At 42.8% G+C, this 13,929-nt stretch overlaps 1 protein-coding gene across 2 annotated transcripts in view; it reads right to left on the bottom strand.

The window, feature by feature from the left end:
• Positions 1–7,035: 7,035 nt before the first annotated feature.
• The window catches only part of MCF2L2 (MCF.2 cell line derived transforming sequence-like 2), a 352,924-nt gene continuing 346,030 nt past the window's right edge, over positions 7,036–13,929 (bottom strand). For both annotated transcript variants that reach the window (XM_072618349.1, XM_072618350.1), the window contains one exon: positions 7,036–11,248. In XM_072618349.1, the coding sequence (XP_072474450.1) occupies positions 11,151–11,248 (98 nt within the window). In that variant the 3' untranslated portion in view covers positions 7,036–11,150. The remainder of the gene's footprint in view (positions 11,249–13,929) is intronic.

Genomic DNA, 13,929 nt, shown 5'->3' with positions numbered 1-13,929 from the left:
ACATTGGAGCGAGGGAGATTTCTGTTCCAGAGAGACCTGCAAACCTCTCGCAAAAGGTCCTTCGCGCCACGGGCTGGGCGCCGGGACTGGGAGCTGAGTACAGCCCTGCTGCAGCTGCGGCACCAAGAGGAAAAGATCCGAGCGGGCTTCAGGGACAGAATCTCCAGTGGCCACGTGGGTCCCTCCACCCACAGATGACAGGGGTCGGTGAGAGGGGCTCTTTGGCGGGTCGAGAGGGGAGTGGGGTGCCCCCATAACTCAGGCCCCCTCGGGAGGCAACAGCGGAGGCGGGAGCAGACTGGGGCTCCCCAAGCAGGCAGGAGCCTGGATCCATTGTTGAAGGTCTCTGCATAAACCCCTTGAGGGAACTGAGCCCGTGAGGTGGCCCTGCCCCCACATGAGCACCTGAACTTAATCTCACACTGAATAGCAGCCCTGCCCCTGCCCAAAGCACTGAGGCTGGGAAGCAGCATTTGAGTCTCAGACCCCAAGTGCTGGCTGGGAGGATCAGGAGGTGAGGTGGGTGTGAGGAGAATATTCAGAGCTCAAGTCACTGGCTGGGAAAATGCCCAGAAAAGGGAAAAAAACCAAGACTATAGAGGGTTACTTTCTTGATGAGCAGGTTTCTCCTCCCCTCCCTTCTGATGAGGAAGAGCGGTGCTCACCATCAGGGGAAGACACGGAAGTCAGTGCTTCTACATCCCAGCCCACTCAATGGGATCTGTTCTGGGAAAAGGTCTTAAAGAGCCCAAACAATTTTCAAAATCATGATGGAGAGGTGGAGGAAAAACTGGGAAGAGTAATAAAAGACTTGCAAGCAAAGTATGAACAACAGATCAGCACCCTGCTAAAGGAGACCCAAAAAAATGCTGAAGAAAATAACACCCTGAAAAATAGGCTAACTCAATTGGCAAAGGAGGTTCAAGAAGCCAATGAGGAGAAGAATGCTTTCAAAAGCAGAATTAGCCAGATGGAAAAGGAGGTTCAAAAGCTCACTGAAGAAAATAGTTCTTTCAAAATTAGAATGGAACAGATGGAGGCTAATGACTTTATGAGAAACCAAGAAATCACAAAACCAAACCAAAAAAATGAAAAAATGGAAGATAATGTGAAATATCTCATTGGAAAAACAACTGACCTGGAGAATAAATCCAGGAGAGACAATTTAAAAATTATGGGCCTACCTGAAAGCTAGGATCAAAAAAAGAGCCTAGACATCATCTTTCATGAAATTATCAAGGAAAACTGCCCTGAGATTCTAGAACCAGAGGGCAAAATAAGTATTCAAGGAATCCACAGATCACCGCCTGAAAGAGATCCAAAAAGGGAAACTCCTAGGAACATTGTGGCCAAATTCCAGAGTTCCCAGATCAAGGAGAAAATATTGCAAGCAGCTAGAAAGAAACAATTCAAGTATTGTGGAAATACAATCAGGATAACACAAGATCTAGCAGCTTCCACATTGAGGGATTGAAGGGCGTGGAATAGGATATTCCAGAAGTCAAAGGAACTAGGACTAAAACCAAGAATCACCTACCCAGCAAAACTGAATATAATACTTCAGGGGAAAAATTGGTCTTTCAATGAAATAGAGGACTTTCAAGCATTCTTGATGAAAAGACCAGAGCTGAAAAGAAAATTTGACTTTCAAACAGAAGAGTGAAGAGAAGCATGAAAAAGTAAATAGCAAAGAGAAGTCATAAGGGACTTTACAAAAGTTGAACTGTTTACATTCCTACATGGAGAGACAATATTTGTAACTCTTGAAACTATTCAGCATCTGGGTACAGGGTGGGATAATACACACACACATGCACACACACACGCAAACACACGTAGAGACAGAGTGCACAGAGTGAACTGAAGAGGAGGGGATCATATCTTAAAAAAAATGAAATCAAGCAGTGAGAGAGAAATATATTGGGAGGAGAAAGGGAGAGCTGGAATGGGGCAGATTATCTCTCATAAAAGAGGCAAGCAAAAGACTTTTTAGTGAAGGGAAAAAGAGGGGAGGTGAGAGAAAAACATGAAGTTTACTCTCATCACATTCCACTAAAGGGAGGAATAAAATGCACAGTCATTTTGGTATGAAAACCTATCTTACAATACAGGAAAGTGGGAGATAAGGGGATAAGCAGGGTGGGGGGGATGATGGAAGGGAGGGCACGGGGAGGAGGGAGCAATTTGAGGTCAACACTCATGGGGAGGGACAGGATTAAAAAAGAGAGAACAGAAGTAATGGGGGACAGGATAGGATGGAGGGAAATATAATTAGTTCTTACACAACACTACTATTATGGAAGTCATTTGCAAAACTACACAGATCTGGCCTATATTGAATTGCTTGCCTTCCAAAGGGAAGGGGTGGGGAGGGAGGGAGGGCAGATTGGCAGACAGGGGCAATTAGAACACTCGGTGTTTTGGGGTGGGGGGAGGGGACAAAAGGGGAGAAAATGTGGAACCCAAAATTTTGTGAAAATGAATGTTAAAAGTTAAATAAATTAATTTAAAAAAAAAGAAGATTGTAATGCTTAACCAATATACTTGTTTTAAATATACCGTAATTGGAATTAGACCTTCATAACAAATTTAATTTTTTTTCCTCAAAGCAAAACCTAATGGAAGAACTAAATACTCTGCTTTGAAGCTGGCCTTTTAATTAATGCCAGTACTTTTAAAGAGCTGTAAGGGGCTCCCCACCTAGTTTATAAACGTAGGGACATAGATGGTCCTTGTTGTGAGAAGGCTGGCAAAAGCCCCAATGTTATCAGTGGGAGTTTCGTGGGAAGGACAGATAGATGTCCAGTCTAAGAGCTCATGTGGGTGAATATTGTTGACCCAGTACACGTCTGCCCCATTGCACGGCCTCATCAACTACTTCAGAAAGTTCCCCTGGAAAGAAAGGCCAAACGCTGGCATTCAAGACATGATACCTGGGTCTTTCTCCCTTGTCCTCCCTTCCAGGGGAGTCCTTGGTGTTTCATACAGAGAGGCTCATATTTAAAATCTTTCTGTATGTCCCATTTCCTGCATCTCCCACGATCCATGACTGAGCTCTGGCTCACCATGCCAAACAGGGTACCTTTGCTAGGACATGCATAGGACTTTCTACCGGGCTGATGTTATCTGTCAGATGCTAGTCTAAGTAGGATGCTAGCACATTCTTCTGCATCAGAGCTGACATCTGGGGCCCTCTAGTGGTGTATAGGAGACATTACAGAGGACCACAGAGCTAGACGATGCTAAAATTCTGAGACAAGTTCCACAATGAAACCAGTGATCCTAAAAGTTTGTTTCTTCTCTTTACATCCCTCACTGAATTCATTCAACAAAATGTTTTCAGCCTAACTACAAAGAAAGCACTGAATAATATGTAGAATTGCACAAACCAGGATCATGGAAGAAAAGAAGGAAACAGCATTTAGGTACCAGTCAACTATGTACCAGGCATGTACCAGTGTGCTAAACACTTTATAAATATCTCATTTGAACTTCAAAGCAACTCTATGAGGTAGGCGCTATTATTAGCCACATTTTACAGTTGAGGAAAGTGAGGTACAGATTTTAACTGACTTGCCCAGGATCACACAGCTAGGAAGTGTCTGAGGCTGGATTTAAATTCAGGTCTTGATTTGACTTGAGACCAAGCCCTCTACCCACTACTTTATGGAATCACAGATTTGAATCTGGGAGGGATGTTAGAGACCATGAAGTCCAATTCCTTCATGATAGAAATCATGAATGGCACTGTGCCCAAGTGCATAGAGCCTTGGACTTAGCAGCAGGAAAAGCTGGATTCAACTTCTGGCTCTGGGCCTCTGAACAAAGCCCTCACCTCAGTTTTCTCATTCATAAAAATTAAGGTGATAATAACACCTAGCTCACAAGGTTGCTGTGAGGATGAACTATTTGTAAGGTACTTGGCAAACAGTAAAGGCTGCATAAATGTTAGTTTTCATTATTAATTATGTCATAGATCTAGAGTTAGGAGGAATCTTAGACTCCAACTATTTCTACTCCCTCATTTGAGAAACTGAGGCCCAAAGAAAATGAAGGGATTATTTCCAAGGTCTCACAGGTAGCAACTGGGAGAATTGGGATTCAGACTCAGATCGTAGGATGATAGGGTTCTAATCAGGAAACAATAAGTACAAGATAGAGCTTGAAATTCACACTGGTCTATCAACTGTTTGATTGCAAAGATGTGGGACACTACTGAGATAGGGGATAAGCTTGTGATTTCATTAGTATAGGGATCTTCCAGGAGAGGAAACTCCCTTTACCAACGCAATTTTTTGTCTTAGTTGCCTAGAGCCCCAAGAAGTTGAGTGACTTCCACTCACACAGTCAACATGGTCAGGGTCTGGATTTGAACCCACACATTTCCTTAGTCCGAATGCCATCTCAATTACCTTCACACAGGGGACTGAAGCATCAGGGACCTACTATGGTGACTCCACTGTCACTAATGGAAATAAATCACTATGAAAATGCTCTTTGCCACATAGCCGCTCATGATCATTTAAAAAAGTTTTTAAAATTTCTTATTATAAATGTTTTTAAAATTTTAAAACTTTTAAATTTTCTTATTATATTTTCATTAAGTATACCTCTGATACATGTGCAGGTCATTCTCATACAGATTTTATAAAGATGAGAAAGTAGGTATATAGTAACTGATATTATTTCAATTGTCTTTTCTAGGGAATGCTATCATAGTAGGGCAAAGTTTCTGAAGAAGTAAGATTACAGATCACCTCAGATGCAAAGAAGAGTTATTTGGTGAGGGGTAATAAAACTACATATGCTACCAATGAAAAATTCCACCCAGGGGTTACTGACTGAAAGAAAGCCCATCACTAAATTTTCAGTGTGAGTAGTTACACCTCAGAAATTGGCAAATACAACAAATCAGGGTTGGATCTATTGCTTTGTTCTTTGTCTAGACTTCAGGAGTGATGGAGAATATGTTAATGATGTAGATTAAATTTAAAAACTTGGGGTTTTTTTTTCAAGCTGGTTGCTAAATATTTACCTGATGGGCTGTTTAAGGAACTTAAATGTGGGAACCAGATTAAAATGTCAGTGGGAAATATTTAACAAAATAAAGAGAAGTACAATAAAACATAGAGAACATTGGATTCCTGCAGACTCATGTTGACCTAGAAAACCACAGATTAATATTATAATGTCCTTATTTATTTTGTTAAACATTTCCCAATCGCATTTTAATCGGGTTGGGCCAGCCCCTGGGAGTTTTGCAGTCAGCACCCTGATCTTGAGTGTGAAACCTCTGATCCAGGGAGAAGATCTACTATGAAGGAACCAGAGGAGGATGTGGATGGGACCAATGGCAGGATGAGAAGGAAGGGCTGGGTTGGAGCCACGCTGAGGACATCACAGATCCATCAAAGGATCGAAACAATCTTGCTCAAGGCTTTTCCATTCTTTTGATGTCTTCCCCTCCCTGACATATCTTGAGTTCTACCTTCTATATTGTAGTAATGGCTGTGTCACCTCTGAGGGCCCTTGGTCCGAGTGCCATCTCAATTCCCTTCACACTGGGGACCGAGGCATTAGGGACCTGCTGTGGTGCCTCTGCTCTTATTAATGGAAATAAATCACTATGAAAATGCTGAATTATGATTGTCATTGTATGGATCATGAGTCATGACATAGCCATCAATATCTATTATAAGCAGAATTAATTGAGCTTGTCTATTTTTATATCTAATTTTCCCTCTCCCTTTTTTCTTGCTCTTTCTTTCCTCCTTTCCTTTTCCTTCCTTCCTTCCTTTCCTTCCTTCCTTCCTTTCTTTCCTTCCTTCCTTCCTTCCTTCCTTCCTTCCTTCCTTCCTTCCTTCCTTCCTTCCTTCCTTCCTTCCTTCCTTCCTTCCTTCCTTCCTTCCTTCCTTCCTTCTTCCCTCCCTTCCTGCTTTCCTCCCTTCCTTCCTTCCTTCCTTCCTTCCTTCCTTCCTTCCTTCCTTCCTTCCTTCCTTCCTCCCATCCTTCCTTCCTTCCTTCCTTCCTTCTTCCCTTCCTCTAATTTTTTTAAGGGCTGGGTCTCCCTATCTTTCCCAGTTTAAAAATTCAGGGGCTACTCATGGACTCAATCTCACTACTGGTAGACATGGAAACTTTGACCTACTCTACTTCCAGCTTGAGTCAGTTTGCCCTTCTTTAGGCAACCTGATGTCAAAGCTGACCCACTATCCACTATACTATGTTGGCTTTCTGCTTTGGTGATAACTACTTTATAAAATGTTTTAAAGTCTAGAAATGTAAAATTCTTATCAGCTGTCTACCCCCTTCCCACCATGGGACCTCCCCATGGGACCCTGGAGAATCTTGGTCATTTGTTTTCTCATGTGTTTTGTTAAGATTTTATCCAGTTTTGTGAAGAAACTTTTTTTTTGAAGCCAGAAAAATTCTTATTTTATTTTAGCCAATTATTTCATGTTCCTAGTGAATGGGTCACTCCCTAAGGGAGGGGACACTTGCTCAGACAAACTCAGTGCTTTTTATATTGTTCCCAATTTGAATTTCCCACCTTGCTCTTATGAAGAAACTTTTTAAGAAATGTCTTACATTTTCTCAGTTTATTTTCTCATCTCTAAAATGAGGGAGTTGGTTATGGCCTGGGATGTCCTTTCCAGCTCTATGCTGGTTTCCTATTACCTCTGGGATCAAATATACAATCCTCTGTTGAGCTTTTAAAACCCTTCACAATCTGGCCCCTTCTTACCCGCAGGAGAAGTTTGCAATAACCACCCCTTATGAGGAATTTGCAAGAGACCAGTCAAAGGGTTGTCCTAGTCACAGTGAGACCCAGAGTGGAAGTTAGAGACTGGCATTGCTAGTGGTCTTAGCTGTCCTCTTTCTTCAGGCTCTCTTGAGCCTGGCTCTTCTTCCCCACTATGGGAATGGAGAAAGCAGATGGGGAAAGGGGAGGGCAACCTCCTTCTCAGAAGCACGCACCTGCCTTAGTCACATCCAAGGTTGGCATCTTTGATATTTCAAAAAAACACACACAAAGGCTTTTACATTACTATATAATTTTTATAAAGTCCAAACAAAGCATTGTCCTACATCATGGCATATTTACAGAAAATTGGCTTCACACACTTTTTTTTTTAAGGTATAAACTCATACATTCAATTCTGGCCAAAAAAAAAAAAACGAACCCCCAAATCCAAACTTGAAACAAACCCAAACAAATCAAATTCAGCCCAAACAATCAGACAACTTAACAGCAGAATTCCGTGCTCTGGCCCCTGTCTGATCCCCTTCCAATAACAATATATAAATAACCATCTTTCAACAATGAAAAAAACCATAAGAATCACAAACTGTTACAAGTGTCAGTGGTTTAGACAAGTCCGCAGGGTGAGATGGTTTCCCATTAATGGGAGACTGACATGAATACACCACCCACAGCTTCTTGGGGACCTTGATTGTCCTTCTGACAACCTCACACTTTGGCTACACACTTTGATTCTTTTCATTCAGGACCTGTTCCAAACCTCGGAGCATTTTAGAACAAAATTTAGCTGCTAAAGTGACTTTTCTCATGCTCGTGGGCTGAGTGCAAAGTAGCTGAGCCTGCTGGCCAGTGGTGAGAGAAGGCCCATGGGTTTGGCTGTGGGTGGGGTAGCTTACAGAGGAGCCATCTCACCTGGCATTTCGTGATGCCAGTTTGCACAGTGTGTGGATTGTAATGCACTAGCTAATAATTCCCTGTTTACCGGAAAATAACACACTGCAGAAAAGATTGTCCTGGCAAAGGTGAACAGAATGACATAGAACAGAGGGGCGCCCAGACCCTTTATCTTATTATTATGAACCCTCCCAGCTTCCCCCCACCCGCAATCTAATATCATTCCATGGAGGTCCTTGAAGATCTCCTCTTTGTCTGAAGGCATTCTCTGTGCCAAAGAGAAAAAGAATTCCCTTGTACATGGCTAGAAAGGAGGGAATGGGAAGATGAAAATGAAGTTGTTCTTCTGAAATGTGATTTATCCTGGATATGGGCCCATAAGGCTTTGCTCCCCGTACCCTGCAGCACCCCTTCCACCTCTCTCCACATTTTCTAAAGTCTGATACATAACAGCCCTGTTAAGACACTGAGTCTTGACAATTTTTGCCCCCTCTAGTAATAAACAAAAAAAAAGTTTACTGCCAATTTGCATTAAAAACACAAACAACCCAACAAGTCTTTATGGAAGGTGGAAAGCTTAGGATGATTGAAGGAAAGACAAAGCAGTTGAGTCAAAGTCCAGAAATCTGCTGAGATGGGGAAACTGAGACTGAAAAATGTTAGGTTTGCAGAAAAAGACTCATTTTGAAAAATGAAAGTCACAGACCTGCAGTTTCAGTAATAATGGCTAAGGAGGGGCCTTGAGCGCCACTGCCAGGGATATGCATGCACTGACACAGGGGCATTGAGATTAAGTATTAATTACAGAGAGAATTCCAACAGGATCACACAGAACAATCAGCGATACAGGAGGAATAGAAAACATCTACAGTCATAAATATTGGACATATTTCTTTGAAGTCTTTTCAGATTGGTCCAACTATTTTCATAAAACTTGGGAATTTGAGAGAAGTGGTGGCCAGCCAGGCATTCTATTTATCTGAAAAGATCTTGGGGAAATGCAGGATGAGTCCTCTAGAAAAAAGGAAAGGAAGCCTCCCTCCCCTTCCCCACTCCAAGGGGTTCTGAGGTCATCCCAGCAGCTAGTAAGAGAAGTGAGGATGAATGGGAAAATCCCTCCAGGTCAGGGAGGTGACTGTGGACTAGAAACTGGAGCATACCCTCCAGGAGGGAAGGAACATTTTTTGGCCTTTATACTCATCAAATAGAAAGTGCAGCTTTTGGCTTAGGGGAATATGAGTCTCCAAAGAACCAATAATTCCCCAATCCACACATGGGAGGGATAGACTAGCAAGATCCAAGGAGAATCCTGGGAGCCCTTGCAGGCACCCCCAAACTGTCCTGTCAGCATTCCCCAGAGCCTTTCTCTCTCTCACATGGCTATTTCCTTTCTCAACTGATTAGAGCATGCCACTGGTACTTCTGTTCAACTCTAATAAATTCTCACTTTATACGGCTCTTTCGGGCATATTTGTCTGCTTGTACTCAGGGAGAATTCTGCTCAGCTCCCCAGGAAGAAAGTGAACACAGGTCAGAGAAAGCCCAAAAAGATAATTGATAAATTGTCCGTGTCTGTGCGTTTGAGCGTTCAGAAACTAATGTGACTCAATCTAGAGGCTCCCCAAAATTCAGGTGCTTTCTAAATTCAGGTAGCAAAATTGTCTGCTCTGAGAAATTGAATTTTGGTTAAGGTCACATTGGAAATGGAAGGAATGAGGTGGTTGGAGTCAGTGGTTACTAAGTTGGAGGGTACTGTCACCACCACTATGATGACCAAAAATATATCACAGTGGCATCTCCTGGATCATTCAGATATATCAGATAGCTGAGCTGGATAGAAAACACACACACCAACAGCTGGGTCAAGGGCAATTTGGGGATGCCTTTGTTTGGCCCATGACAGCAGAGAAGAGATATTGGCTTGCCAAATGTAGCCAGAAGACTGGAGGACTGACTTGCCATATTAGGGCATCTCCTGTGGAGCTGGATGTGCCCTCTAATTTCTTGCTCGGGGTCTGTGAGCCTAGTTAGGATAAAAAAAGCAATTCCTGATCATTCTCCAAGGCAGGAAATCAAGAAATCAACAAGTTTCCCATCAGTCTTTGCTTTACTAGCTCAGGGCTATTTCCCTCCTCCTGAGCTCACTGTTAATAAAGCCTCATTCTTGGTCTCTGAGCTGCAGCCAGGTAAGGCTGGTGTGATCACAGGTGAGAATGCTTTCTTTGGAATAACAAAGGGTCACCCCACCTCTTCCCCACACCCTTGCCTTCACTATAGGGTCCATCCATCTCCCTGGGGAGAGCAGTGGATGGAAACTTATTGAAATGCAGAGGGAAGGCTGCTGGGGAGAGGGGGAAAAAATGGGCAGAAGATATCTATTAGGAGGAGTCCTTTAAAATCCTTCCCAGAATTTGTTTCCCTTCCCACCATCCCCCTCTTGTCATTGTATCACACCTTCCTGGCAGGCTTGTTGTAAATGACACATTGTTTTCTATGATGATCATGAGTTCTGAAATCTTCCTTTCCTAGACATAGGAGCACATGCTCCCTAGCACCATGAGGCTTGTTCCAGGCAGAAGAGCAGCTTGGGATCTATAGTCCATCTGCCCCCTCCAGATACAGGGCACAAGAATGAGTATGGAATACATTCCTATCAGATGAGTTTCCTCCCTCTCCATTCCCCCACACTTTGGTAAGAGGTGTGTGAGTGCAAGGGTAGGCTGTGTCCTGAAGTCACAGGGCAATCCTGGAGAGCACAATGGATAGCGGTCAATTTCTCCTAAGGGAAAACACTAAAAAGGTCCCAAATGTAAACCTAGTCTAGCCTCAAGTATAAGCAGGGTTACTGGTCTCATTGCTACTGGTTATCCCAGATGAGCTTTGGTGCCAGGGTAATGAAAGGTCCAGTTGCTGTCCAAATCACCTTCCCTTTCCCCACAGTGAGCCAGAAGGAAACCAGCCTCACTAGGCAGGTGATTCACATAGTGATTTTTCCCTGTTCTCCCTGTCAACACCTGCACCTGGCTCAGCTTCCTAGAGCAGGGCCTGCCTCATGCAGCCCCCTCCTCCTTCTCAGAAACACCTTTGGTGAGAAATCATAACAGAGATGGCACTTCACTGATAGTTGGGGTGAGGAAGAGGGGTGTTCCCAAGGGCAGTGATCAGCCCCCATTGATTTGATTCCAGAGGTTTTGACAAACAGTCAGGCTCTGGCTAACCATCACTGGTGGCAGACCAAAATCCTTGGATCATTCCACTAACAACTGGGGGGGCCTTTGTTTTTGTCTTGAATCCTGAAAAAGACTTCCTTTGCTGCTACTTATTGACCAGATAGAGTGATTCCAGTAGATCTGGGAGTCTGGAGTTTCCCAGAAGCCCAGGCAGACCCAGTGTCCAGGGAAAAGGGATGGGAGTGGGGTGGGGGAAGGGGGAGTAAAACATCCAAAGCAAAACCAAAGGTAAGAGATGAATGGAGGAGGTGGTCTGAGCAGGCTCAGCTCTCAGCCTTCTGGGCAGCCGACAGTCTCTGCACAAGGTTGCTCTTCCTTTCTGAATCTGTTATCCCTGGATCATGAGATTTGGGATATGTTTCTGCAACACAAGGACACATGAGATCTGCTAAATGAGAGTTGTTAATGTTATTGTTATGGTTACTACATTATTTTTGGTATTACATGGGTGGATGGTGGGCAAGAGAATCCTAAAAAGCTTCTAAAGGCACAGAAGACTTAGCTTTGTGGAGGGCACCAGCTAGAGAGCCATTTGACTTCAACAATCAATCAATCAACAAGCATTTATTAAGTGCCTATGGTGTGGGACATGGTGCTAGGCACTGGTGATACCAACACAGAATATTAAGCTATTCCTACTCTCAAGGAGCTGATATTCTATTGGCCAGGGGAATCTAGATATAGTGATATTCCCAGCATGTCCCCTGTGGGACCATTTTCTGCTACCAGATAAAGGATAAATGTAAAGAAGGAAGAGTTCTTAGCCTAGAGTCATCTGATGCACTAAGTGATTCACTGAAAAAGTTCAGGGAGTTCATAAATTTGGATGGGAAAAAACAAAATAAAACAATTTATTTAAATATAATGGGATTCCTTTGGAAATCTATGTATTTTACTTTATACATTTAAAACCATTATTCTGATAATGGGTCTGCAGGCTTCACTAGACTTCTAAAGAGGTCCATAAAACAAAAAAGGTTAAGAGCTCCTAGAGTAAAGGATCAACCATTACTGAATGGTATTTAGAGAGCTCAACCATCAAAACTACTGGCTGGGAAGACTCAGAGTTTCCTCACTGAGTGACAGGTAGACCTTCAGGTGGGATGCTGGGTCTGGAAGGAACTTGTCTCTGGAGGTTGGATGGTATATGATCTTGGGCCAGTCCTTGGAGTTGCAATGATATTAGTTCCCTTGTAGGTGAACACAAACATACACAAGGGAATAAATGTTTACTACAGCACCTACTATGTGCCAGGCACTGGGCTAAACCCTCTTTTTTTTTTTTTTTTTAACAAATACTGTCTCAGACACTCCATCTCTCAGCTCTGGGCATTTTCCCTGGCTGCTTCCTATGCCTCTGAGGCTCTTCCTCCTCATTGCCCCCTCTTGGCTTCCTCGAGGTCCTAATTCAAATTCTATCCACTACAGGAAGCCTTTTCCAATGTCTGTGAATTCTAATGCCTCATCCTCTTAATTATTTCCTATTTATCCTGTCTATAGATTGTTTGCACTGGGACTGTCTTTTGGTTCTATTTGTATCCTCAGGGCTTAGCCCAGTTCTTGAAAATTAATAAATGCTTCTTGACTAAGTGACTGACTCTTCTAAGTGTCTATAAGCCAATTACCATACATCTGTGTCTTGCATATACCTGGGTACATACATACATGTTTGCCCTTGCTAGAATGTAAACACATTGAAAGCAAGGACATGTTTGACTCTTGCTTTTAATACAAAGTGCCCAACACCACCGTGTAGTGGGGAAAGACAACCTTGGAAGACCCTGGTTCAAATCCTGCCTCTAACACCTCCTGGATGTATCTGGGGCAAGTCATGGAACCTGAGTTCTTCAGTCCATTACTCCAGGCTGCATGCTACAAAAGCTGTGGCTCTGCATTGCAGGAGGAAATTTCCTCATTTGGGAGTTCTCATATAGCAAGAAAATGACAAGTTCAGTCCCTAACCACAATGCACAGAACACAGGAATGGTTTAATAAATGTTTGTCAATTGACTTGTCAAATAAGGGGTTAGATTAGATAATTACTGAGGCTCCACTTATCTCCAACATTCTAGGATTCAACATAAAGACAGGGCTCAATCTCTACCCTATTTGAGTTTGCTTAAAGAAATACTGATTGAAGTCAGGGATGGATTCTATCTGATAATGTGGTAAGTTCAAATATTATATGCAAGGGCTTTGGGGATATAGGGGTTTTTTTTAATAACACTCTTTCCCATCTTGAGTTTATATTTAACTAAAAAGTTCCTTGTGTCTATATTCTCCATGAAATGTGGCAGAACCATAGCAGCACTGATCTCTAGAAGAGATCTCCCGATGAGCTCATACATCTGAGTGTGTGTGTGTGTGTGTGTGTGTGTGTGTGTGTGTGTGTGTGTGTATAATTATAACCAAAGTAGAGTGAGAGATAGTGACGGATAGAGGACACAAAAAATGGTCCAGGAGTAAGACCTGGGTTTGAATCCTGCCTAGGACACTTTCCAGCTCTGTGATCTTGAATAAGTCACTTAACCTGAGCCTCTCCTTCCTCATCTCTAAAATCATGGAGTTGGGCTGGATGAGCTCAAAGCTCCTCTGCATCTCTAGATCTAGGATCCCATCATCTCTCCTTGAGGTCAGAGACTGTCTCACTAAACTTGTGTCCTAAGACATGGGATGCAGTAAGTACTAAAATAGTGATGGTGACATTTGACTATTCCATCCTATGGTGACTGACTGTCCTCCCAGGCCAGAACTCCTTTCCCTGGTGACCGCTTCTCTATACATGCTGTCACTTCTTATTTAAACACATAGTAGGAGCTTAAGAATACTTTTTCATTCATTCAAAATAATAATAATGGGCTTTTTTTTTCTTTTCCAAAGAACCCTTATGTACATTATATACATTGTCTCATGTAATCCCCTACAAACCACTCTGTGAAGCGGATAATCCAGATACTTTCATTTACGGGCAACTAGGTGACACAGTGGATAGAGCACTGGACCTGGATTCAGGAAGACCTGAGTTCATATCTAGTTTTCAGA

The sequence above is a fragment of the Notamacropus eugenii genome, chromosome 6 (genome assembly GCF_028372415.1).
Source record: "Notamacropus eugenii isolate mMacEug1 chromosome 6, mMacEug1.pri_v2, whole genome shotgun sequence".
NCBI classification, from domain to species: domain Eukaryota; kingdom Metazoa; phylum Chordata; class Mammalia; order Diprotodontia; family Macropodidae; genus Notamacropus; species Notamacropus eugenii.
The sequence above is the reverse complement of the archived record's forward strand: the minus strand, read 5'-3'. Positions and strand labels throughout refer to the sequence as shown.